The 27,346-nt window shown below is 35.4% G+C and overlaps 3 protein-coding genes across 3 annotated transcripts; 1 reads left to right on the top strand and 2 right to left on the bottom strand.

The window, feature by feature from the left end:
- Positions 1 to 58: 58 nt before the first annotated feature.
- On the top strand, positions 59 to 15,682 carry LOC110374245 (AP-3 complex subunit delta). Its single transcript, XM_064034694.1, has 19 exons — positions 59 to 304; positions 918 to 1,013; positions 1,331 to 1,600; positions 1,905 to 2,034; positions 2,122 to 2,261; positions 3,022 to 3,095; positions 4,605 to 4,753; positions 5,074 to 5,219; positions 6,039 to 6,240; positions 6,732 to 6,903; positions 7,309 to 7,474; positions 7,766 to 7,950; positions 8,232 to 8,390; positions 8,904 to 9,048; positions 13,452 to 13,581; positions 13,660 to 13,779; positions 14,061 to 14,190; positions 14,797 to 15,197; positions 15,365 to 15,682. Exons 1-19 carry the CDS (start codon positions 209 to 211, stop codon positions 15,433 to 15,435), a joined length of 2,982 nt encoding a protein of 993 aa, XP_063890764.1. The 5' UTR covers positions 59 to 208; the 3' UTR covers positions 15,436 to 15,682.
- A 1,654-nt stretch (positions 15,683 to 17,336) lies between these two features.
- Positions 17,337 to 23,663, bottom strand: LOC110374628 (succinate--CoA ligase [ADP-forming] subunit beta, mitochondrial). Its single transcript, XM_021332465.3, has 10 exons — positions 23,504 to 23,663; positions 21,772 to 21,966; positions 21,621 to 21,691; positions 21,162 to 21,324; positions 20,937 to 21,077; positions 20,705 to 20,825; positions 19,502 to 19,645; positions 19,296 to 19,423; positions 19,010 to 19,162; positions 17,337 to 18,855 (listed from the first exon to the last, which is right to left on the bottom strand). The coding sequence occupies exons 1-10, from the start codon at positions 23,567 to 23,569 to the stop codon at positions 18,682 to 18,684; spliced, it is 1,356 nt and encodes a 451-aa protein (XP_021188140.1). The 5' UTR covers positions 23,570 to 23,663; the 3' UTR covers positions 17,337 to 18,681.
- Positions 23,664 to 24,543: 880 nt separating this feature from the next.
- LOC110374550 (transcription termination factor 5, mitochondrial) lies at positions 24,544 to 26,298 on the bottom strand. Its single transcript, XM_021332341.3, has one exon. The coding sequence runs from the start codon at positions 26,189 to 26,191 to the stop codon at positions 24,605 to 24,607; it is 1,587 nt and encodes a 528-aa protein (XP_021188016.3). The 5' UTR covers positions 26,192 to 26,298; the 3' UTR covers positions 24,544 to 24,604.
- Between the last annotated feature and the right edge of the window lie 1,048 nt (positions 26,299 to 27,346).

Below are 27,346 nucleotides of genomic sequence, written 5' to 3'. Positions count from 1 at the left end.
GGTTTTAAAAATGAAAGAACTTTTTACGTCAATATATTTGATTTTATTTTGGTCTATGGTAGTATGTATGGTTGTCAATTTCTTGACGTAGACATAATTGCTTACGAGTTTTTCAATTTTGTAATTTTGTTGACATGTTTCTTTAATTTTACTTAATTTAATTGATAACAGAATTGTAATTAATGGTCAGATAAGTTATAATATCAACATGGCTTTGAAAAAAGTCAAAGGAAACTTCGAGAGGATGTTCGATAAAAATCTGACGGATTTAGTTCGAGGAATCAGAAATAATAAAGATAATGAGGTATTTATATGTGCATTAATGTCCCATTTCTATTAAATCATCATTTAGCACGGATGCTGGGGCCAATCCCACACGCTGATCAACAATACATTCTTGACACTTTCCTTTTGTAGGTACCCCTCCACTGTCACATTATGGTGTAGCAAACACCGATTCAATTAATAAATTAAATATTTAGCCAATGATAACCCACTTGGTAGTCTGGGACTTGCTGCTTGAATGATCCACTGTAATGAGAAACTATTCAAAGTTTTTCTGGGGACCCTAAAATCTCTTTCAGAATCCACAATTTATGAATTAAAGTTTAGATATGAAATTGTACGCACATTTATATTGGCAACGTATTTTTATTGACACAAATGCAATTTATTATAGGTCATTGTTGTCTGTGATGAAGTCAATATGCTAATCCACACAATAAACATAATTCTTTAACATCTGTTTCTTCATCTTACATTTGGGACATATTTTAATAGTTGATTTATGTTGATCATCATTAAAATGATGGGTGTTACCTGAAGTACATATGACAAAAAATTTAATCTAATAAATTATTAATATCTGCCAAATAATGGAATAAATAATAAATTCAATATCATTTTTCAATTTTTAGTCCAAGTATATAGCACAATGTATGGAAGAAATAAAAGTAGAGTTGCGCCAAGAAAACATAGCAGTGAAGGCCAATGCAGTGGCGAAACTTACATATGTAAGTATACATGAATATATAATACTAGCTCTGTTCTCCTTTATCACAATGTATTTGTAGGTATACAATTTGATAAACTTTGTATACAGTACCAATATGTGTCCAGATAACATACCCATATGGTAACTTATCTTTATAGAATACAAATACTGGGACGATATAGTATTCTACAAATCAAAGTTATTCAAATATCTGGTTATAATTTCTGAACATGAATATGTGATGGTTGTACAACTTTTGAGTAAAAAAACATGTTTTGGCTTAAACTATTATTGTTATTTATTAAATAAATATCAAAATTAAATAAATTATTTCAGCTCCAAATGTTGGGATATGACATATCTTGGGCTATATTCAACATAATAGAAGTGATGAGTTCCAACAAATTCACATACAAGCGCATTGGTTACTTAGCGGCTAGTCAGTCATTCCATGCAGATTCAGAACTATTGATGCTCACTACAAATATGATCAGGAAGGATTTGAATGCACAGAATCAGTATGAAGCAGGGCTTGCACTCAGTGGCCTTAGCTGTTTTATATCCCATGACTTAGCTAGAGACCTTGCGAATGACATCATGACTCTGGTAAGTTACACTCATCTTACTGATACATATCTTTTTTTTTATTTGTCTTAAGTATTGTACTCAAGAGCTCAATGAGAAGTAATTAATCAATGTGATGTGCAATCTCACATCCATTTGAAAATTTCCAATGCAATAATGTGTGAAAGTGTTAATTAGACCACAATACTCTTAAATAGAAAATAGTACAAAATATTTGTGAGGCTATTTAATCTGTTAATGTCTCTGGGAAATTAATTGCTCATTAATCACTTGTTTACCTCAATTCCACATACAGCAACCACAATAATATTGTAATTGTTTGTAGATGAGTTCAACTAAACCTTATTTAAGGATGAAAGCTGTACTCATGATGTACAAAGTATTTCTAAGGTATCCAGAGGCACTAAGACCTGCATTCCCAAAACTAAAAGAGAAACTAGAAGATCCTGATCCAGGTAATATTATTATTGATATGAAATATCTTGAAAAATTGAAGAGTACTTTAGAATAAAAAATGTATTTCACATTATTCATAATTACAGGTGTCCAATCAGCTGCTGTTAATGTAGTTTGTGAATTAGCAAGGAAAAATCCTAAAAACTACCTCTCACTAGCTCCAGTGTTCTTCAAACTGATGACAACATCCACCAACAACTGGATGTTAATTAAAATTATCAAATTGGTATGTAATTGGTTTTCAATGAGAAACTAATAACATTTTTTTTTTTCAGTGGTCACTTTCTATCAGATTATACAGGCTGCATTATGTTCTTTGACTAAATGCTTATTGAGATATTCTTTCAAATTAATTATGATTGTTTTCTTAAATTTTTAAATGTCTAAACAATTAATATAAACATCTCAAATAACTTATGATTCTTCACAGTTTGGTTTAATGACACAGTATGAACCAGACATTGGAAGAAAAATAACCCAAAGCCTCATAGATCTAATTTGCAGGTACCACTAGTAAAACTTTCAAAACAGAGTTTACCCAAACTGCTAGACTCATTCACCACACCTCACCATTGAAATTATTATACAACTTAGCCACAAAGCCACATTCTGACTTACCAAAGCTGGAATATAACTAATGATAAAGACCATTTTTTTAATAGGAATTGCCATTTACAAATAATTTATATTAAAAATGTTGGATGAAGGCAGATTTTCTCTTTACATTGCTTATATTCCTGCTTGTCAATAAAGGAAAATTCCACACGAATGACACTTATGAATTGGCACATCAGGCTCACATTTTTGTATTATGTTTGCTGCTGATTTCTCTCCAACATGTACCAAAGGAATCGTCGACAAATTAAATGAATGAAGGAGGCAGGAACAACATCTAGAAGGACCTTAGACAAGAGACTTGACATCATTTAGCTATTGGTTGCTATCACATAAGCTAGTCTTATGTAGTTTCATTGTGTTTGTTGCAGTTTGGTGCCTTAACCCCATTAGAGCCTCGACTTGGCAAGAAACTGATAGAACCATTAACTAACTTAATACATAGGTGAGTCAGTTACTGTCCATTGAAGCAGGCACACCACAGACATGGCCAAATTGTTGTTCTGTCACTGACAGCCTTCCAGCAATGTGTAGACAGTTGTGTCGTCTTTACATTACATGTAGTCTCTATGGGGTGAAAGGAATATAAAGTGTACTCTCGTAAATTCAAAATTAGATATAGTGTGTTCATGTTAAGAAAATAGTAATATGCGCGACCAGTTATTCCAAACTTATGTTTAAAGTTCAGATATTCACTCTTCGATTAATTCATGCTGGTCTTGCTGGTAGTAAGCATGTACTTCTGCTTTATCATAAAAGTTGTGCAATTTATGACGCTTTCTGCTATACGAGAAGGAAATATGTGAAACAAAAATGAAAATCAAGGTCATTCATTTGTGCATATTGATGTAATTATATGTATTAAGATTTCCTACATTTCGTAATATTATTATTTCATTCAAACGAAAATTTTAGAAAACAATAGTGGAATGAAATACATAAAGCAACTACCAAATGTAATAATGAATTATTTTCTTAACATGAATGCAACTTAGTATAATTAACTATGATAGATTTTACAAAAGTTAAGTTTCAAATAGATAAGTTTAGAACAGTACTTGAGGATATTAATTGTAAGAAACTGCTTGCATTGCTTTTTCAACATTTTATTTAAATAAGCTTATCCTTTACACTAGCACTGCGTGTTCGTAACACTAGAGCTTGGAAACACTAGTTTTTAGACTTGGACTTGTAACATAATTGTTATTTGTTTATAAAGCAATGTACATTGTCTATAAAGTAAGTACACAATACATCCAAATTTAATGAATACCTAATTATATGCTGGAATACAAAATCCACGCGATCTTACGTATAAAGGGATAGTCACTACAAATTTAATACTACAGAAATAGAGCGGCACGCGCTGGGTGAAGCATTCCGTAGTTAGCATAAGTCAAGGCCAATTGTTCAGCAATGCGAAGTCTAGACAACACGTTGAATATTACAGTACCTTTAATTCTAATTAGATACAGATAGACAAATTTATAGAAGATACATAATATCTATCTTTTAGCATATTGTGCCAATGATTAATTGATTACGATAAAAAGAAAAAAAAAAGGAAGGTCAATATTTTTATGATGACACGAGTTTGGCTACAGAACCCTAAAATAAAAATATATATGCTGCAAACCAAGTAGGTATCTAGAAGTACAGTTAACTTCAAATAACTTAACGCCTCCCAAGTTAAGGCAACTATTTAGGCTGCTAACCCACTGGTATTTTGAGCGTCGACGTCTCTCCAACGTCTGCGCAGCGACAAAGTTTCGTCGATGTTGACTTCAACACACATAAGACTCCAGTGGGGACAGTGGGGTAACAGCCTTACTAGTGGGCGAAATTTATTATACTTTATGTGCTGGGGGTTAATTAACGTGAGCAGTGTACTCAACTAACTTTACCGTGTCCATATATTCGTGCAGATATGTATATAACCGGGTATATTTCACAGTACGTCAGCCATGTCGCTGCTATACGAGTGCATTAACACGGTGATCGCGGTGCTGATCAGCATCAGCAGCGGCATGCCCGGCCACGCCGCCTCCGTGCAGCTCTGCGTGCAGAAGCTCAGGATACTCATCGAAGACAGCGATCAAAATTGTATGTCTATTGGTTTTTTCTACTTTGAATGTACATATAATAATTGAGCAGTTTTGTTGTCTTACTCGTTTAGCCATCATTACATAGCCTTTTTTTGGGCAGTATTAAGTATGGGATTAGAACATTGTATGCCTTTCGAAATTTAAATAAAATATTGCGAGCGACATCTAGCAATTTGTAGACAGAATAAGATTTTATAAGTACCTACTCTGACCTATTAATGACCTATTAATATTTTGATATTAGTAAACTGTTAAATACTGGCCTAAATCTGTTTATATTTTCATTTGCCCAATAAATCGTATTCTATGTTTTGACAGTGAAATACTTGGGCCTGTTGGCGATGTCAAGAATACTCAAGTCCCACCCTAAGTCAGTGCAGGCTCACAAGGATCTCGTCCTGGCGTGTCTTGACGACAAGGACGAATCAATTAGGCTGAGAGCCTTGGGCCTACTGTATGGTATGGTAAGTACCGACCTATGTAAAACATTTCATGAGCATATATTATTTGATAGAGCTACAAACATATAATACTAATAGTGATGGATCAGCCGTGTAGCATTTGCAGGACCCCACGCCTAGTTTAAGAGGACGAATTGGAATTTTTGGCGCCAAGGATTTCAATTTTTCTCAGTAAATACAAAACGGATCAAAATACAACTTGGTTAACTGAAAGTTCATGATATAAACCTTATTTTGTTAGACGTAGAAACATGATAAGGTAACTCGGTAAACATACCTCTTTTTAAAAAGAGATTCACATATTATGGGCATACGGGACCGATTTAAGCTCTTAACTTTTTTAGTAGTTGAGTATATACATACTCTTTAAAATTGTAGAAGGAATTTTTATCAAATTATCATTTCTAAATAATAAAATTACAAAACCATTTTGTCGCTTACGACTTTTAGTTATAAGCTAGCGCGCGTATTGTTATCCTCGCCCCGCTCAGACGCTCCGACCCCTTTTGGCGCCTTAGATGCGCGTGCCGGTGGAATTATTGTTGACCAATTCCTCGCCTTAAACTGCTAAAAGACGATTATTTTTGGTCATAAAGACCCCGCATATGCCTTGAATCCGAAGGGTTTCGTACATACATTGCTTCTCCAAAATTAGCCATTGGATGCATTTTGTGCTGCTGTGTTTTTCATACATATTGACAACATGCGTCAAGTCAAAAGTATCCCAATTCGGAAAAGCATACTCTCAACTCACTCGACGAAAACTGACGCAACTCTTGTACCTTTTTCTCTCTTCTCTTTAATTCTATATCTGTCAAACAGGTATCAAAGAAGAACTTAATGGAGATAGTGAAGAAGCTGATGGTACACATGGACCGCGCGGAAGGCACGCTCTACCGCGACGAGTTGCTAACGCGGATCATCGAGATTTGCTCGCAGAACAACTATCAGCATGTGGTTGACTTCGAGTGGTACGTCACCGTGCTCACCGAGCTTACTGAGATGGAGACTAGTGCTAAACACGGTAAGTTACATTTATAAATGTTGTTATTGTAACACATCATAATCGTCGGTCTTTTTATCGTTCCACTGCTGGGCACAGGCCTCCTTTCACATAGAGAAGGATAGAGCCGCAGGATTGATGAAGAACATTTGCTCAGTGCGTTTTGGTGATTTCAGAGTCCAGGTTTCCTCTAGATGATTTCCTTCACCTTTTTACTTATTAAAAAGGCAATCATTTATGTCCAAGATACACTAAGACACACATAAATAAAGTTATACACGTATAGGTAAATGAGTTGATGCAAATTACGAGTCGATTAGTCGATTAGCTTTAGTGAAAATGGTTTTTGAACCATCATGAGTTTATAAACCCTTTACATACTTACGAAAATGAGCATTAATTTCTTACGTTAAATGGCATAGCCATGCAAAACAGTGGACTATTAGGTTATCGGTACACCGTTTCAGCCTAAATAGGGGATCATTTTCAACTTAACCTCGTGTTGTTCTCAGGTCGCATGGTGGCGGCGCAGCTGACGGAGGTGGGCGCGCGCGTGGCGGAGGTGCGCGCGTTCGCGGCGCGCGAGTGCGGCGCGCTGGTGGCCCGCGCCGCCGCCGCGCCGCCCGGGCCCGCCTCGCGAGAGGTGCTCTACGCCGCCGCGTACGTGCTGCCCGAGTACTGCCGGTAAGACAGTTTGTTTTACGTGATTTCTATAATTATTAGACCTTTACTTTTAATCCCGAGTGAGGAAGTTATCAAAATTAATGTTTTTTTACACGCTTATATCAGCTTCACTTATAACTAACTAACTACATGTATGTAAGAAAATCTTGGAATCTCAATTTGACTCATCTTAAAAAAATGTGATACTTTTTTGCTTACCTTAGAAAAGCAGATCTGGTGGCACAAATGTGCGCCTTACTAATTGGTCGTATGAAGACACGCCTACCAAATTTTATACTCAATGTAATTAGTACAAACTTCATTCAACCACTTTAAAAAAATGTCCTTAAACTTCAAATATGATTCATTAAAACACCCTTCAAGCACCAAACTAAATACACAACAAGTATACTTTCTTACATCCAGCGAGGAGTCAGTGATGCGCGAGTCGGTATCAGGCCTGCTATCATGCGCGGGTATCGGCGGCGGCGCGGTGCGAGCTCGCGCCGTGTGCGTGCACGCCGCGCTCAAGCTTACCGCGCATCTCTTGAGGATATACGAGGAGAGGAACGACATGGAACATGCTATTGCTGTGAGTTTTAGCATTATATTTTTTTATCTCCTTCAAAATAAGGCGGTTCTCATTTTGACCAATTTGTTGGGAAGTGATTATATCAATTTTGGCTGAACCGATTTTTATGGTTGGTGGTCGGTTTATTGTTTATAACATTGGCAGTTTCACATGCTGTGATAGAGGTTTTTTTTTATATTTACAGCAAAATAACATCAAATTTTCTTCCCTAAAAGTTAAACAATACTTTGCATAACGTGTAATCAGAATAACGTCCAAAAAGCCAATAAAATGTTCATGACTAATTTTCAGATAATCCGCGAGGCGCTAGCTGGTCTACGACCTCTGCTATGTAGTGAAGACATGGAAGTACAAGAGCGCAGTCACAACGCGACGGCGCTGCTCACCATAGTGCTGCGGAAGCTGAGCCCCAATGACTGCGCCGACCTGCCAGCCATGCAGAACGATGATACCTTGCTCGTTGAACATGAACAGAGGTAACTTTGTTATAAGTTGATGTAAAATGTATGGGAAATATATGTTGGTGAAAACCTAGCGATAGGTGCTCGTGACTAACAGCCGCACGGGTCGATCAATTATAAAATTAAGCAATATTGAAGGCGTTGTGGGTAGTCAGAAGCTAGAAAGGCTGAAAACCAGTCATACCAAGAGGTATTGGGTTGCCTGGGAAACTGGGTTGAGGAAGTCAAGATAATTGAAAAAAATGCTAATAATATTGCACAGTTTAATGACATTAACGTTATTTACACATTTTCAGTAATGGTGTAGAAAAAGAGGAGAACAGCGAAGATGTAAACGGAGAGAGTTCTACGCAGGGCTTCAGTGGCGGTCTCATAGAGGAGTTGGCAGAGTTGTTCGAGGGCGAACTGAAGCCCGTCGCGCCTAAAGCGCAGAAGAAAGTGCCCATGCCTTCAGAGTAAGTTATTAGTTCATATCTAGCCTATTGTATGTATGGTCCTGTCGAACTAATCTGATTATGGAGCTGGAAGATATGGACTGAAAATTCATGATACAACATAGTATCAAAGCTGTTTAGACTCGTTAGAAAAGTCTTGCAATGAACTATGACCCAAATTATAGTAAATTTTGAAACATAATAAATGAGATATTGAATCAAAAATACGCAGTCAAAGAAAATGTGAATTACTAGCTTCGCCCGCGTCAAGTTTGGATATATATCGCTTTTCCAAGAGAACTCTTCATAAGTCCGGGATTAAAACTATCCTGTTCTTTCTCATGGTCAACTCTATCTCTGTACCAAATTTTATTAAAATCAGTTTTAAAGAATGACAAATTATTTGACATTCTATTTATTTTTCAATTACTTGTATTAATTATATTTTGTGATGATGTGTATTTGGGGAAACCTGAAATAAATGTATTTTATTTTATAAATAAATTTATTGAGCGACCCTGAATGTGTTTCCAGTTTGAACCTGGAGCAGTGGGTGTGCCACTCGCGCTGGTCGTCGGAGAGCTCGAGCTCGGAGGGCGAGGGCGAGGCCGCCGTGTTCGCGCCCGCGCCGCGCGACGCCCGCCCCACCGCGCAGTTCACGCCGGAGGAACTCGCTATGGTAACATAACACTTACCTTCATACATTTAGGCAGTTTCACTGGTTACCGATAAAATGTCAGTTAGTTATCTGATAGTTAATGCTGTCTGCCAGATGTTGCTATCCGAGACCGGTGAAATCAATGGTGATATAGTTTATCTGTTACATAATTTCCTGATAAACTATGAGAAACCTTATTAGTAACTGGTGAAACTGGCCATTAGTCTTTCTTCAAGTGTTGTTTGTTCTCAAGCCAGTAAGATCAAAATTTAATACAGTCTACTATGAAAATCCTATCTGACATGTTTCGAAAATAATTTCAATAAATGCTTTAAAATGAAGCACTAGTTTATCGTTATTGTGAACCAATGATTTAAACATGCATTTGGCTTTTTTCAGTGTGCGTTCGCGCAGCGGAATGTTGTTGAATTTAAAGATTTTAATTATGCAGATAATTAGTGTAAGACGTCCTATAATTGTGTATGGTAAATAAAAATTTGTGTATGCAGCCATTGTGGAGAAATTCACCAAAAACAGATTCCGCTGGGCGAACGTTGGCGAACGTTGTCCTGGCGGAACTTTTTTTAATCCATAGACTTTAGAAGAAAAAAGATGTGTCCGAAAATTAGTGTGTATTTGTGTATAATTGATTGTGTATGAATGAAATCAGTGCATGCATAAACTTCGGAGAAATTCAAGTTTCCGCTACGCGAACGTTTGGCCATTAGCTAGTTTTCATATAAAGCGCTTACGTAGAGAGCTGTAGATTTTTACATACGTTGTTTTGAATTTGTTTATATTTGTTTAAAAAACAGATTTAGAAAAAGTTGTAGGGTTTAAAAGATAAAAATATAAACGTAAAATACACTTATTAGGTCTTAGTTCTTAAAGTATGCAGTTTGGGGTCTAGATTTTCACGTTTACACAAACCTTGTAAGTGTTTCCAACATGTTGCCAAGTATCAATGATATTCCGTTAGTAATTAAAAAGTTATAGGATATTTTATCATGAATAGATCACTGTTTACAAAGCAGTCGAATATCACGACGTTCTAAAGGAATTGCATGATAAAATGTATGCCAATAATTAGTTTAATCATTCAACTATTCACTTGCAAAATTTCATGTCATTAAATTCAGTAATTAAAGAAAGACAATTATAATACTGACGGAGCATCGAAAACCTATATAATCCGACCAAGTTCGGATAGCTACAAAAAAGCGGCCGTGCCATATGTCTAAGCAACGTTCTTAACTTGGAGGGTTAATATTTATTAATATGGTACAGTTGCGTACACAAGCGTTAGGAAAAAATAAAACAATTGTGTGTCTTGATTGATAAATATTTTTTTAATAATAATGCCACTATCTACGATAAAAATAAATCTTTAATTAACAAGTACTTCTCTATTTAAATATAAGTGTACAAAAATATTTTTATTATTATTACTTACATAAATTACTTAACTACGTGATTAAAAATAACGTTAATAAACGTTACGTGTTTTAACTAAAATGTCGTAGATAGTGGCGTTATTATTAAAAAATATTTTTCATTCAAGAAATGCAATTGTTTTATTTTTTCCTAACGCTTGTGTACGCAACTGTGCCATATTAATAAATATGTTAACCTTCCAAGTTAAGAACGTTGCTTAGACATATGGCACGGCCGCTTTTTTGTAGCTATCCGAACTTGGTCGGATTATGTAGGGTTTCGATGCTCCGTCAGTATTATAATTGTCTTTCTTTAATTACTGAATTTAATGACATGAAATTTTGCAAGTGATTAGTTGAATGATTAAACTAATTATTGGCATACATTTTACCATGCAATTACTTTAGAACGTCGTGATATTCGACTGCTTTGTAAACAGTGATCTGTTCATGGTAAAATATCCTATAACTTTTTAATTACTATAGTTCGGCCGTTCAGAGAATGCGTTCCTGACACCTATCAGTTCGTCAGGACTAGTGATGGGCACAACATAACACTGAGTTCGTTACCGTTCCCCCAAAATAAACCGCCGCATTATTTTAAGATTATTTTCGTTTTAAATTGGCGGAATCATTTAAAATTTATATTTTAGTTATTTAAGTGGAAACCAAAAAAAGGTAATATTCATATAATAAAATCGTTTTATTTATTCTTTGTTACAAAGTTACAATATGTATTTCTATGCAATAAAGTAAGTACATTTAATTGAATGTGCGTACAGAATATTAATCAGACTCCGATTCGCTTGAGGAGGTGGTGTCTTCATCATCATCTTCGCCTACGTGTATAATTATATTAGGTATTATCAATAACAGAATCAATCCTGATATCTCGGTCAAAATCTTCCAAAATCAGGTTTTTAGAGCTCTACCTCACTGGGACGCCATGGCGACGTCGCCAGCGGCACAGGTCTGGCTACTTCTGGCATCCAAATGTCGCCAAGTCGAGTGGCCATGGCGTCTCGACAGTCAATTGTTTACGTCGTCGCTCAAGAAATTGCAAGATGACTGGCGACCACATTGGCGACTGTGTGAGGGAGGTGCGCTTTACCGTGTCCATTATACTGGCTACTGTGGCCACGTCGCCAAGTTGCCACGGTAGCCAGAAGCCACATAGGGAACTGTAGCTCGTGGTCACGCCTCCAATTTGGCGACAGGCACTTGTCTTAGCGCACGAAACGACAACAAACGACTATTGTGACGCTAGTCACAAAATGACGGCCCATGATGCCATTTGGGGTTACCATTTTCAACCTAAATATAAAAATGCTACTTTCTTTCGCGCGTTCAGTTTGATCATAGTTTTATTTTTATATTTCATAAAAGTTATCTTATAGTCCATTATTTTCAAATTCTTAAAAAGAAAAACAAAACGTATTATTTTATATTATAAGTATAACTGTATAAGAACCATCAGCCAGAACAGATTACGATACTTGCCTGTTATTTTTAGCACAGCACTACAAATATAAAGCGCTGACATAACCTTGTAATAGCGCAGTATAGATTTAGAAAAATATTGTTTACCAAGTTATTTGACACTCAATTTGGCACAAAATTACAACATTCATTGATTATTATTGATATAATAATGTTGTTTTAATGCTCATCAATTGTTAAAACGATAAACAACCAGCAAAAATATTTTTATCGTACTGCAACGCCATTACAAAGTTACGTCGTCAGTTCAATCGCGATGTGTCAGAAACGCATTCTCTGAGCGGCCGAACTATAACGGAATATCATTGATACTTGGCAACATGTTGGAGACACTTACAAGGTTTGTGTAAACGTGAAAATCTAGACCCCAAACTGCATACTTTAAGAACTAAGACCTAATAAGTGTATTTTACGTTCATATTTTTATTTTTTAAACCCTAGGACTTTTTCTAAATCTGTTTTTAGGGTTCCGTAGCCAAAATGGCAAAAACGGAACCCTTATAGTTTCGTCATGTCCGTCTGTCCGTCTGTCCGTCTGTCACAGCCGATTTACTCGGAAACTATAAGTACTACAGTGATGAAATTTGATGGGAATATTTGTTGTATGAACCGCTACAAAAATATGACACTAAATAGTAAAAAAAAGAATTGGGGGTGGGGCCCCCCATACATGTAACTGAGGGATGAAATATTTTTTTTCGATGTACATACCCGTGTGGGGTATCAATGGAAAGGTCTTTTAAAATGATATAAAGTTTTCTAAAAAACATTTTTCTTAAAGTGAACGGTTTTTGAGATATCAGCTCTCAAAGTCGTAAAAAGTATGTCCCCCCCCCCTCTATTTTTATAACTACGGGGTATAAAATTCTAAAAAAAATAGAGGTGATGCATGCTAATTAACTCTTTCAACGATTTTTGGTTTGATCAAAGTATCTCTTATAGTTTTTGAGATAGGTTGATTTAACTGTAATTTACGGAACCCTTCGTGCACGAGTCCGACTCGCACTTGGCCGGTTTTTAAACAAATATAAACAAATTCAAAACAACGTACGTAAAAATCTACAGCTCTCTATGTAAGCGTTTTATATGACAACTAGCTAATGGCCAAACGTTCGCGTAGCGGAAACTTGAATTTCTCCGAAGTTTATGCATGCACTGATTTCATTCATACATAATCAATTATACACAAATACACACTAATTTTCGGACACATCTTTTTTCTTCTAAAGGATTAAAAAAAGTTCCGCCAGGACAACGTTCGCCAACGTTCGCCCAGCGGAATCTGTTTTTGGTGAATTTCTCCACAATGGCTGCATACACAAATTTTTATTTACCATACACAATTATAGGACGTCTTACACTAATTATCTGTATAATTAAAATCTTTAAATTCAACAACATTCCGCTGCGCGAACGCACACCTTTTTTCACTCTGCGAAATACTCTTGTAATAAGTGCTATAGTATATTTGTATTGTTATTTGCTCCGCAGTTACGCGAGGCCCGGCGACAGGAGCAAGCGAACAACCCGCACTATCTTAAAGACGACTCGCCGCGCTCCTACCAACAAGACGACGTGCCCATCGCTGAGATTGCCCTTGAGATTCCTCTACAAGTCCATAGTATGTATATTTTGTATAACAATATTAAAAAGCGTTATCGTTAAAAACTGCTGACTTACAATTGAACTTTGTTCACAGCCAAGAGATCTGATAAATACTTAATATCACGTGAAAGTTCCAAGAAGAAAAAGGAAAAGCGGACATCAAAGAAACGAAAAAGCAAAAAAGATAAACTGTCCAGTGATTCTGATAGTGAAGGTGAGTTATGTATATTTATTATCATGATCATCTCACCTGACAGGTAAAATGATACATAGAAACAAGTATCTTATTGCCAAATTTTTTTCGACAGTCAATGTAACTATTATTTAAAAACTGAAATCATTGTACATACAAATGATAACAAAATCAATAATTATTTTTATTTAAGCAGTAGTTTATTTCATTATTTGTCAGTATGTATTTGTGTAAAAAGTCCTATCAAGATTTCCTTAAGTGGTGTACAGGTTATGAGTAATAACAATATGTTGTATGTGCAGAGGAGGCGAGCCTGGGCCGGCCGGCGGTGGCGGAGGGCGGCGAGCTGCCGGAGGGCGCGGCGCTGTCGGACGAGGAGCCGCCGCCGCCGCCCGACGACCCGCACCGCGCGCTCGACCTCGACCTCGACCAGTCAGTACTTATTTACTTTTAAATTTTATTTAACGACGTCAATAATCATCAAATGACCGCTCCCGTTGTGGGTTAGCAGCGAGCGGTGAGGGAGTGTCAGACTCTTACTGAATAAAAACCGTCGTGTTCCGTCGTATATGTACCAGGGCCGCGGTAACTCTTTCGAACAATCCCGCAGCCCCGGCAGAGTACTTACCGCTCACTTACTACTTAGGGCTCCCACATGAGGCGTCGCATCGCAGTTTTGTGTACTTGCGATGCGATTTTGTGCGGCAAACCGTTTAGTAGGCTAACCATACTTTTGCGTGGTAGCCCTTACTCACAACTCTACGTTCTTCTTATGTCAAAATCACAAAAAAAATATGCTAATGCACGAAGATGCAGCTGAGGATGATGATAGCTATTGCCCACACGCTCGTGCAGAAGCCGACGTTCGAAATTATTTCATTTCTAATATATATTTAGTATACCCAACTACAAAACTTAGAGAAAGGAGAAATTATCAACAAATAAATGTTCTTAATATAATTTGATAGTGATAGCCAACATCCTACGCATGTGGTGATCATGTAACATGTCATTTAAATACGTTCCTTTTACTAACAGGCCTCTACGCGAAGAAGAATTACTCACGTCAAGAATACATCAGTACCCGTCGCCTGAAAGCGGACTGTTGGACAAAAAGTCCAAATCTACGAAGAAAACAAAGTCCGCTGACAAAGCATCAGGCGACAAACCCACGAAAAAGAGGAAGGAAAAGAAAACTAAACAAAAGACAGTAGATTTAATGCTACCAGAATTGGCTAAAGTAGAAGTGGATGATGAGTTGCTCATTGATGATTTAAGCCAGACGAATGGCAAGAAAACTGTAAAACTTAGTGACGAACCGGAGGAAGAAGCCACACTTGCTGAACCTAACGTAAAGGGCACAAAGACTGAAAAACATAAAAAGTCTAAAAAGGAATCAAAAGACAAAGAATCCAAGAGGAATAAATCATCCAAGAAAGGTACACATTTCAGTTTTATTTTCAAGTAATCAATTATCTCCGTATCTGAACATACGTTCTGTGCTTTTATTGGCATGGTGGTCTTTTTCATGTAACTTAACACACACATTTTTGATGGAAAGATTAGCTAAAACTTGGAAAATATATTCGTATTATTTTATTTACAGGCAAACACGAAAAGAAGACAGGATACGAAGAAGCGCTAGGTATATCTACGCCTAGCAAAGAAGTCATTTAGTGTACATAATAAGTAAACGCTTAATTTTCTTCATTCGTGTCACGCTACACATGCTATCTCAGTGCAATTGTTAATTTGAACAATTTAAGGATATTTTTTATTGAAGATTAGTTCACCTCCAATATGTATTAGTTATTAATTCCATTCATATTTGAAAGTGAACTATGTCCATTTATATGAATATATTATATCTCCATAAGTCTATATAGTAACAAATAAAAAAGCTAAATATATTAATCATACTAAAGTTTTATTATTAAAAACCTGTAATTTACCAATGCGCAACTTTTTAATTTTTGATTCAAATACCTTTATAAAAATTGTAGTCGCATCGATATACAATATTGACGCTTACAAATTGAACGCAATGCACGTACGACACACACAACACAAAAATAGTCGTAACTAGAATTTTATCAAGTACTCTAGCGATATTAGTAAATACTCTCGCAGAGTATGCTAACCCTAGACACATCTATGCTTATCATCAACATAAACTTTAGTATCAAAAAATATCGGTATCAAAATATATCATTATCAAAAACAAAAAAAAATACAATATCAAAAAACAAAAATCAGTTTGCAGTTATGCGGTCTACTTCCTCCTCTTGCGCAGTCGGGCGCAAACACTCTCCATGCTACCCTTCCCACCTTTTCCTTTCTTCCCGCCTTTACCGCCAGAAGTCCCTTTCTTGTAAGTTATGGCAACCTATGACATTATGAGATTTAGTAAAAATGGTTCTTCTTACACCCGCAGTAAAATAATGTCACAGGGATATACTTAAAAGACCTACAAATTATTTTTGTTAGGATCCGTTGTACCAGCTGGCTTACAGAAAGAAATTCGTGCATTACCCGCGCCGCTTCGCGTTCGCCTAAAGATCACTTAAGACGCAACCTAAGATAAAATTAATATACGTCATATGAACGTGTAGCCGTGTAGCGCTAGCGCACATTCCAAAGACAAGAAGTAGGTTGTAATCTCTCGATCCATTGTCAACGTGACGATGTATACTGGGAAAGAAAAACGTGGTGTAAACAGATACATATTAATGTTTGCAAGTTCAGAGCGCTGGGTACAATGCTGCTTTTTTATATTAATTTAAACGACAATGTTTTACAATTACCTTTTATTAGAAAATATCATCATATGAATAAATTAATAATTATTTAACTTTAAAAAATAATTACGTTTACAATTAAATATATTTTTTAATTAATAAATAATTAGCAATACTACTGGTTTTAATGACAAAGGCACTCCTCATGTATCTCTCCATATGGAAATCAATTCGGTATGTTTTGAGTTTATCGTGAACATACAAAAATGCGCGGCGTGGGACTGACTTTATAAAATAATATGCCAGCTATATAATAAGAAAATAAAATACGCCCCTAGCTCACAACGGTCCACCTACTCTAAAAACCACGGCTTGGGATAATAAAGCACCTAATCTTATATTTTTATCCACCATACCTGTGCTTGGCGGTTTTACAAGCATTCTGGATGAACTTACCTTTTTAATTCAAGCAAATTTTGACCTTTTTAATTCAAGCAAATTTTGATATTTATTACCGCGGAAGCTAAGAAAATCACATAACTGATTACGTACAAGTCTCTAGGTTAATAATAAATTAAAATTAAAAAAATCTTGAAAATTTCTACGTCTGCTTGGTCTTCCCAAATGTGTTGTATCACTAGTATTCAGGTAATAAGCACGGGACATCTTCGATGGAATTAATCCTGGCGGCACTAGCTAAGTTGAATGACACCTAAGCGATAAAGGTAAAATAAATACTTGAACACTGTCTCACTACTACTGTTAATTTATAGGGAAATATACAAATACATATCTATAACAACTATTTCTAATAGAAAGGTGTAGAGAAAAACTACAATACAGATCTAAAATAAATTTTATTTAAATAAGTTTTATCTTCAAAAGAAGCCAAAAATAAATATTATACTGTAATACACTAATATGCATACTTGGATTCAACTGTTGATACCATTTATGTATTGTACTTTAAAGTTCGATAAAAACCCCTTAGGAGATTCTTATCGTGGCAAATAAAAAAAAGATCCTATTTACAAATAAACATACATAGAGTACATAATGTACAAAATACTAATTATTGCGTCGTTACACGTCTCAACTTTCACCTCTAACAATGCAGGTGTACTTAAAAAATAACAATACATACTTTTATGAAATAAAATGTTCATAAATTAATGTTTAGGTAATTGAAATACTTTCACTCGATCTCGATCGATTAATGCTCATGATGACATAGCAAATTACAATTTTATAACAATTTGAAGCATTTGACACTTCTACAACATCAATGTTATAACAATAATTCGAACTAAGCATGTATCATCTAATAATTTTACTTATACTAAAATGTGTTTCAATAAATAAATAATGAACTACATTATAAATCTAATCGGCTCTGATGCAACCAGTTCTAACTGCAATCTACCGTAACATATTCGATCAAATAGCATTAGGAATTGTTTGATAGGGTAACTCAGAGGCTAAAGTGCTAAATAGTTCACATGTAGATATCACAAATTACTTCAGAATATTCTCGTATATGTAGTAATATAACAATAACGCTTATCGATAATATAGTATATGGAATAGCTAGACTACAAGTACTTTATAAATACAGCAAAAGGACCAAACAAGTGTTCTGTGCAATGGCATAATTTAGATTAAATCTTTGCTGCCATTTCATCAGAAGTCTTTCTATTTATTGGGAGAAGAATTTTGTGAATTTGTGATTTGTCCAAACAGATGTTTTAGTCCAAATATGACTTTACGCAGCCTTACCAGGGCTGGTCGCGACACTATTTTCTATTGAAGCAGGGACGCTCTTGATCTTAGCTAAAGGTATTCAAATGTACACTGACTAGGTAGATGAAAAAGAAGAATTGATTTAGTGTAGTCATAAGTATACATTTTTACCTAGAAAGTTATGAATGTACAAAATTTGAATCCTCTTAGTTACAACAGCGTCCCTGCTCATTTAAACCATAAGAGCGTGGCGACTCTATTGAAACGCAGAATGATATCGCATATCACAAGTACATTTGACAGTGAGCGATATACATTCCTTTATATTCACATGTGCAGCAAGTATTTTAAATTCGAAGCAAAAATACTTTAAGAACGATTACGTTAGACAACAATGATGACCAATTAGATAGTGATGGTATAGTTACGAAAATACTGCTAAGTTTTACTTAATGTATTTAGGGATGTCGAATTTCACCTCGACTCCGGCTTTTTTGGCGAGGGACACGATCTCGGAGAGCTGTACTACGAGCTGCGCAGCCTCGTCGAGGTTGTCACGTGGCACCAGGCGGAGACCTGACTCTGCTATCAGTTTCTTCGCTTCTTCTACTCTTGTACCCTACAAATATTAACTATTTAACAAACATGTCGCAACAATTATTATATGGTATGAAAGTTCAGAAAATAAGACATTTATTCCTAAATAAATAATTCATTAAGGATTCATTAAGTTTTTTAAAATTTTTGTAATATATTTTTGACACAATACATACCTGAAGACGAACAATAACTGGGATTTGGATGTTAAGATTCTTGGCTGCAGTTACAATACCCTCTGCAATGACATCGCACCTCATGATTCCTCCGAAAATGTTCACCAATATAGCGGACACCTTGGGGTCTTCTAAGATGATACTGAACGCTTCCTGTATGAAACAATTAAAATTTTATTACATTCTTGAAAACCATGAATAATTTACATTTTATACAGACTTCGTTTAAATAAGGCTTTATTAGGAATCAACAATGGCAACACAGTGGACAATGGTGCCAACATACCGACACAGCGGCTGCAGTGGCGCCACCACCGACGTCGAGGAAGTTAGCGGGGTCGCCTCCGTGCAAATTGATAATATCCATGGTAGCCATAGCCAAACCCGCGCCGTTCACCATGCACCCAATAGTTCCTATAACACATCAAATATACATTTTAAATCTTATCCAATCTTCAACATAAAAACTGTAATTTTAAAACTATATTTTACCATCAAGAGCAATGTAGTTCAAGTCAAACTTGGCAGCCCTGATTTCCTTAGGATCTTCCTGAGTGACATCTCTTAAAGCAAACAGTTCCTTTTGTCTGTACTCCGCGTTATCGTCGAACCGAAACTTGGCATCCAAACAGAAGACTGAAACAAATAACAATGTTCGTTAGTTAGTTACATCATTGTCAATGTCACTCATTGGCACGAGGTTGTAGACATTACGTTGTGTATACTCGCTTTGTGTTATGTATATTAGCGTAACGTGCAATGGCAATGAATAGTGTTGAACGGGTCATTAATCAAATTCATTTAGGGACATAATGAAAGAAAGTTCCTATTAACATGACTATGACACTAGTTGAGATAAACCAACTTCAATGTGAAAAACATCGATTTACGTGATCTGCGAGCACTATGTTGACTTTGCTCTATTATATTATTAGCACGATTTAGTTAGTGCTAATCAGTGACGTATGTTAAGGGCTAAAAATAACTGAGCCAGATACAAGACGTACGGACTTTATTACGGCGGCATACTGCTGTTAATCTCAGAAAATGTAATTACACTTAAGTTAATCCCACCAAAAAGACACCATACACAGAAATAAATGTACGGCAACCTAGAGAAAATAAGATCAGGCGCCAGCACATTGTCGAAGATACACAGACACGTGTACATTCCAAACGATTTTAAATTTAATTGCGTCCAAACGTCTTATTTTTATTTTAGCCTATCACTTTCAGCTTGCTCTATATCTATATCTTATTTGTATTATAAGTAATCTATTACTGGTCATAAAGAGGAATCAAAATAACAGAGTAGGTAGTCAAAACAATCAAGCTTATCATTGTAAATATTTTGGCTATTAGATTGATATGATTGGCATTAATGGACAGCGGTTTGATCTGGTTCGCGTACTGTATCAATGTACACAAGTAGCGCAATTACCTGCTTCCTCCGGCCTCTTAACGTTCACGTTCAGCACATCATGATCTCGTTCTAGTTAACTAGATTAACGACCTAGATATTGAGTCTATACTTCGATTCTACGTCGATCATTGTGGGTTAATCAATTTGCCCTCCATTAAAAACTTAGATATACGCAGCAAACATGCAAAATGGAAATACCGATTCAGCTTTTTTACTGCCGCTTAAACAATAGTTCAATAAAAAACAAAATAATATAGTAGCAAATAACTTACATTTGCCGCTAAGTGCATCTTCCGCGTAAGGGTTCACCTCGATCAGAAGAGCGTCTTTCTTGATGAAAAGGTCGTACATCCTCTTAACCATATCATGGGCGTCCTTTGTGTCCAGGCCGATCTACAAAATAATATGTTTGTTTTGAATAAATATGTAAAACATCGGCCAAGAGTTGAACAGATACAGGTTGCAATTTTCTCGTCATTTCTTTAAAAAAATCTAGCTACATACCTTTTTCATAACACGCGCTATTTGATCGTCTTGGATTCCCTTGATGATATCTATGGGCTCGTAAGTGATAGCGTCGGGATTGGTTGCCGCGACATCCTCGATGTTCACACCTCCTTGGGAGGATGCGATTATTACTGGACCCTAAAACAATAACAATGATAATTTTATTTAATTTATTTGGTGTGTCAAGTGTTAGTCGAGAATTCATGAATGGGCCTTACGTACGTTAAAGCTGCGCTCCATCATGATGGCAATGTAGAATTCTCTGCGGGGGAACTTCCGCTCGGTCACCATGACCTTATTGCAGATGCGTCCCGCCGCGCCCGTCTGTTTCGTCACCAAGTACTGCTTAAGCATCTTACTTGCGATCTGGCCGGCGACTTCGGGTCTATATGACAAAATGTACACATTAGGCGACATTAATTCACCTTTAGCTCAATTTTAAACATTGTAGTTGATGAATTATTTGTATAATAAAATAACAATGCTACTGTTTTTCAGACAATTATGAAGGTTAAATTAATTGCTGTGAGTAGTTACCTATTACATTACATATTATCTAATTTGAAAGGCAAGGCTAACTACGTAAATACCTTGTACAAAATATTTCTATATAATTTTTAACTCTAGTCAAAGCCAAGCTTTCATTACTTAAATAAAGATAACGATAATAAATGTTCTTACGTGTCAACCATTTTCACACCACCCTGTAGGCCACTTTTGAAAGCACCTCGTCCCCTGCCTCCAGCAAGTACCTGTTTATTAACATAATTATTTTAATTTTGCTCTTGTTCAAAAGGCTGAATACAGTATAAAACAATGTTATAGAAATTACCTGTGCTTTGAGTACAATGTCTTGCGTGTTAAGTTCTTTGGCAAACTTAACAGCTTCTTCAGGGGTGGTAGCCACATTAAACTTAGGTACGGGGATGCCATGGTCTCGCAGGAGGGTGTAGCTAATATATTCATGGACATTCAAATTGCGGACTTGTTGTTTTCCTGGATGGTTCGCAGTTGCCGCTACCAGCAACTGGGAATATAATTTTTTTATTAACTTTTACAGTTAATTACAAAAGTGTACCTACATTTGTATCAGCAGAGTGACTTTTAAAGGGGACTAAAAAAGTATTAATTTCATGTGAAACAAGATATGGTTAATACATAAATCTGTTATAATAACCCAAATCATTCTAATGGATATTATAAAGACAAAAGTAAGCAATAAAAAAACACTATCTTATTTGTTTATAACTGTGATTTCATCTGAGGGAAATGAAAACGGTTTTATCACAGAAAGTCAGCAGTCACTATCACCTGATCCAATCTAATCACAATACAACTGTTGACTCACACATTTTTACATAATGTTATTCATAAGTATAAACTGCATATAGCATCATATAGTTAACATATTGCTAATTAATACAAAAGTAACACATGAAGCAGATAACACAATTGAACATTGCTCTCAAGTTTTGTAATCTTTGAACATGATACTCGTCACCTCAGTCTCATAAAGCTAGATAATGATTCATTGTAGAGCATCTCAATCTGTACCGGATACTCGTATAATAATCAGTTAAAATGGTTTTGAGTTTGTATGTAAATGTAATCTTCAATCTACTGGAATGAGATTTTTCACTGCCATAATCCTATATCCCTGAATGAAATATAATATTTCAGTAAACATAAGCCAATTAATAAGTTATTAAAACTACACATACAGAAGAACTGATACCAGTTACAATAACAATTTATTAGCTAAGTGAATAATTTATATTTAAAAATAACTATGGGAATAGTACAGATTTTTAAAGTGAAATTTAATAAATATCACTTTATTTTATTTAGATACTGATTATGAAAAATGGAATTCAATATTCTAAGACACTGGCTGTATTTAAATAGTCATATGGTTAGTTTTGAAGTTCCACTAAAGTATAAAAAAACAATATGTTTTTAAAGAAATGCCAATAAGAATACTACTTTTAATGAATGAAAGTTTGCGATATAAAAGTATATGTTATATTATCAGTAATGCTAGTGGATGTAGGATTTTATTTATTTGAATTTACCTAGTAATTCCTAAGATACTGAATAGGTTTATGTGATTTGGTGGTTATAAATGGTTGCAGCAAAAATATGTTAGTGTTGTTGGCCCTTTGAGAAACATTTTGACACAAGTTGTACAGTAGTACTTATTACTTTAACTGATCCTCTCTATGTATTTGTCAAAGATTTTTTTAACTCAAGGTATTTCCCATGAAAAATACGAAGTTCAAACATCATAGCGATGACGTAAGGTCACAAAAGCTGAAAATGACAAGGTCAAATTTATAAATAAATTTCTAATGCACTCAAGGTCTGTTGATGTAGACGAAAAAAATATGTGAATTGCTTTCCTGAATTAAAAGGTATTGAAGATTGCGCTTAATTTTAATTCGATTATAACATGCGCCAATAATCTATTATTTTACGTGTTATTTTGAAACAAAATGGTGAAATAAAAAAACTGTTTGTGTTGTGTATACATTTCTAACTACCGAAAATCAGTCAAATATTATTACCTTGCTTCCATTTTTCAGGAAAATAGTTTGGGCAAGACCAAGAGGACGGGGAAGTAGAGTCGCCATTTTTACACTACCACAGAGACTATAGAATAGGTTCAAATGACATTCGCAGAAACTAAAATACCATAGATACCTGATGTTTATTTTTTACCACAGATTGAATCATCGTAGAGTCCGAGCTACTCGTCCTAAAGATGTGGCGCCGGTGTCTATGCTATTGCATGATAAATAATAATCCTATGTCTCGCCACCACCCCTACTACACGTGCCTGTCGATTCTAGATGGATAGCACAGAGTACCTCATAATATGGATAGCTAGCCACGTAGATCTCAATACCCACGTACCAGCGCCCAAACAGAAGTCTCTTCGCTTGAAACATCGCTCTCTCAAAATAATAATCCACCTAGCACGACAATGCACGGTTGAGCAATCCGACGAAGAGACACGCTCTCGCCGAACATCGATACCGTGATACCTAGCTATCTACCCTCCGATTAGCCTTTAAGTGCTGGGTAGCAAATAACCGCCCAAGTGCGAGTCGGACTCGCGCACCAAGGGTTCCTTTCCAACAAGAAATCACGTTTGTTGTATCGTAGCCCCACAAAATATTTATTTTATTCTAGTTTTCAGTATTTCTTGTTATGGCGGCAACAGAATTACATCATCTGTGACAACTCTTTAACTATCACGGTTCATAAGACACACGGACAGAGGAGCGAAAACAATAGGGTCCGGTTTACCCTTTGGGTTCGGAACCCTAAAAAAGTTGTGGGTAAGAGCTATGGATCGCACGATTCCAGCGTAGAATCTCGGCAGGAGGCCGTCCTCTAGCTTGAATGTCTAACGTCGAAAAACTCCACGAAGTTCCACAGAGGCGGTTGATCTAACTAGCTAGATACTTCATCATCGACTTAACACTGATGTGAGCTCCTCCTACCTCTTCCTTAGTAAGTTTAGGTAAAGATTGATGGTTAGAGTTCACAAGTTATTTTAAAATAATGGGTACAAGATTAATGGAATGGGTATGAGTTAAGTAGGTATAAAACAACTTTACAGTATTTTTATTTATTATTGCAATGCAATAAAAAAATTACAGTCACATAATTTGTCGCTGGTCCAAATTGTGGTCTTCTAACTTATCCACATTTTTATATTTTTCTTCAGTCCATATGCCGTTACCAGAAAAATAGTGATTCTTCTCCAGTAAATACAAAACTAAACTCAATTTCTGAGATTTACTCAAAGATTCATAGTTGAAATTGTCTTGGAATAAGGGTGTATAGTTTTGCATCAATCTTTTATCCAATATGTTAAGAGTTTCCCTTATTTTTTTCCAAGGATATAATAGAATACTACAATTTTCATAAATATCTTGATCACTGTATTCTGGGGACAGTCGCTCATAAACATATTTTACTTGAAGCACTGGAGTGTTTATCCAGAAAGGGTGCCTCTTTATAACATTTCGCACATGTGTCATATTGTATTTCTTTCCTAAGGACTGTGATATACAGAAGATTAAATCTTTTCCTTTGCCTAACCTGTCACCAGGTGCTTTTTCAAATGTTTCATAATGTGCCTCGCTACCAGACAGGACATTTAAACTAACACACTTTTTGTTCTGACTGTATAATTTGTGCAGTCGCTTTATTGCTATTGTGTTGTAGTGTATCATCTTCAGAAATCTTGGATGATTTATAAATGTGCTAAATTCTGGTATGTGTTTGGCTTGTTCCAATCTTTCTCTTATTGTTGCAGGGGCCAAAGTGTATATACCAAAACATCTTCTCTGTGCCTCATTCCCTATTCCATAATCTTCCAACAGCTTTCTTATTTCCAGCATGGTTGAATAATTTCTTGTGGCTAATTTTGGATGCATTCTAATAACTTCTTTTATATCAATTCCACCGATAGTACGAAAGTTGTATATTAATTTCTTTAAATTTTCTGGATCCACGTGTATCAGATACAGGTTCGCTTTAATTTTTTGATTAGGCATCATTAGTTGTGATTGTAATATTGTCAATGTTTCATTTATGTATTGTAAAGGCCGATGTTTAATAGTAGGATATGTTTTGAGACCTCTACAAAATTCTTCATTTGTTAGATCAAGTACAAGTTCAAGATATCTTTGAATTATTTTTAAGCGGAGTGAATACAATGATGAGGCATTTATATCTCTGTCAATCAATGTGGTGAGGGAGGTTGGCCACTGGCTCATGTAGCTTGCAAGTTTGTTTTCAACATTAATATGTGGAAGTATGTATCCTAATCTCTTCAACTCTCCAATCGGTATTTGTTTAATAATAGTTAAATATGTTGTTAAAAATTCTAGGGATATATTCTGTATGCCACATTCTTCTAAAACTTTGTATCGAAATTTTAAGGTAACAGGCAATATTCCAAACACTGCTGATTCTTCAACAAGAGAATCATTAGAGAATCCCATTTCATTTACAGAATCGATTAATTCTTTAAGTTTTTCATCATTTAATTTAGTTATTATTGGATGCTTCATACACATATATTGTGCTTTGCTTTCACTAATGTTTAAATACTTGCTTAATCTTTTCACATAAATTGGGCTTTCCACATTCGTTGCACTTTCCCGAAAATAACGACATCCTCTATAGAGGTGGCGCATAAAGTTATACCTTTTCGAATTCATGAGTAGGCACAGCATATAATATAAAAATTAATGCATAATTATTTGAAATACAATTCAAAATAAATATTTCAATGCTAACTCGCTACAGGCAGTCTTGCTTGCTTGTACGATTTATTTGTCGTTGACATTTGACATTGACAGTACCTATGTACATATTTTTGGCATTTACGGGGTATGTAATATAAACAAAATAAAAGAAAAACCAAGTAAATACTAAACACAAAATGAGGATTTCTAAGTTTCACATGTTTGTAGTCTGTTGTTGGAGGCAATTAAATTCAAATTCAAATTCAAATCTTTATTTGCATTCCATATGTAATACAGGTGGTATTTTTATAAAGTTTAAACAATATATTTGAAACAATATGGACCCGGTAGGGCACAGCATAAAGAGGTAGGAGAGGTTTGCAGTACTTATAATTATTACCTAGTTTAGTTTTATTAAATCTATACTTATTACTAAATAAAAATAAAACTGGAATATATTTACATGTTATATTCTTATCTTGTGTGTGTGTGTGTGTGTGTGTGTGTGTGTTTGTTGTGTATGTGTGTGTGCGTGAGTCTGTATGTACTTACTTATTATTTTTTTATTGACTTATCGTCCATGTACTCTTTTATTGTATAGTAGCATTTAGAGTGTAAAAATTTCTTTAATTTACTTATAAACATAGTCGTTTTCGTTTCATCTTTGATCGTTTTAGGTAAGTTGTTATATATTTTTATTGACATTATTAGCGGACCGGAAGAATGTATTTTAAGGTGGGATGTAGGTAGGTTTAATCTATTCTTGTGTCGTAGGCTATATTTACTTTGAATATCTTGTCGGGTAGTATAGAATTCAGGGTGATGACGGACGAATTTGCATACTTCTAAGATGTATAAACAGGTAAGTGTGAGAGTTTTATGCTTTTGGAAATGTGGTTTGCAGCTGTCTGTTTGTTCAATATTGGTTATTATCCGGATGAGTTTCTTTTGCAAGGTAAAAATGGTGTGCGAATCTGTACTATTACCCCATAATATGATGCCATAACTAAGCCACGCTTGGGCGTAGGCATAGTATGTGGCAAGTGTTGTTTGTAGGTTGGTAGTTTTTTTAATTTCGCGTAAGGCGTATAAGAATTTTGATAGTTTTGCTCGAATTTTTTGTATGTGTGCTTTCCAATTTAC

Source organism: Helicoverpa armigera, chromosome 5 (genome assembly GCF_030705265.1).
Source record: "Helicoverpa armigera isolate CAAS_96S chromosome 5, ASM3070526v1, whole genome shotgun sequence".
Classification (NCBI taxonomy): domain Eukaryota; kingdom Metazoa; phylum Arthropoda; class Insecta; order Lepidoptera; family Noctuidae; genus Helicoverpa; species Helicoverpa armigera.
Note: the sequence above shows the minus strand (reverse complement) of the source record. Positions and strands in the feature narration are given on the sequence as shown.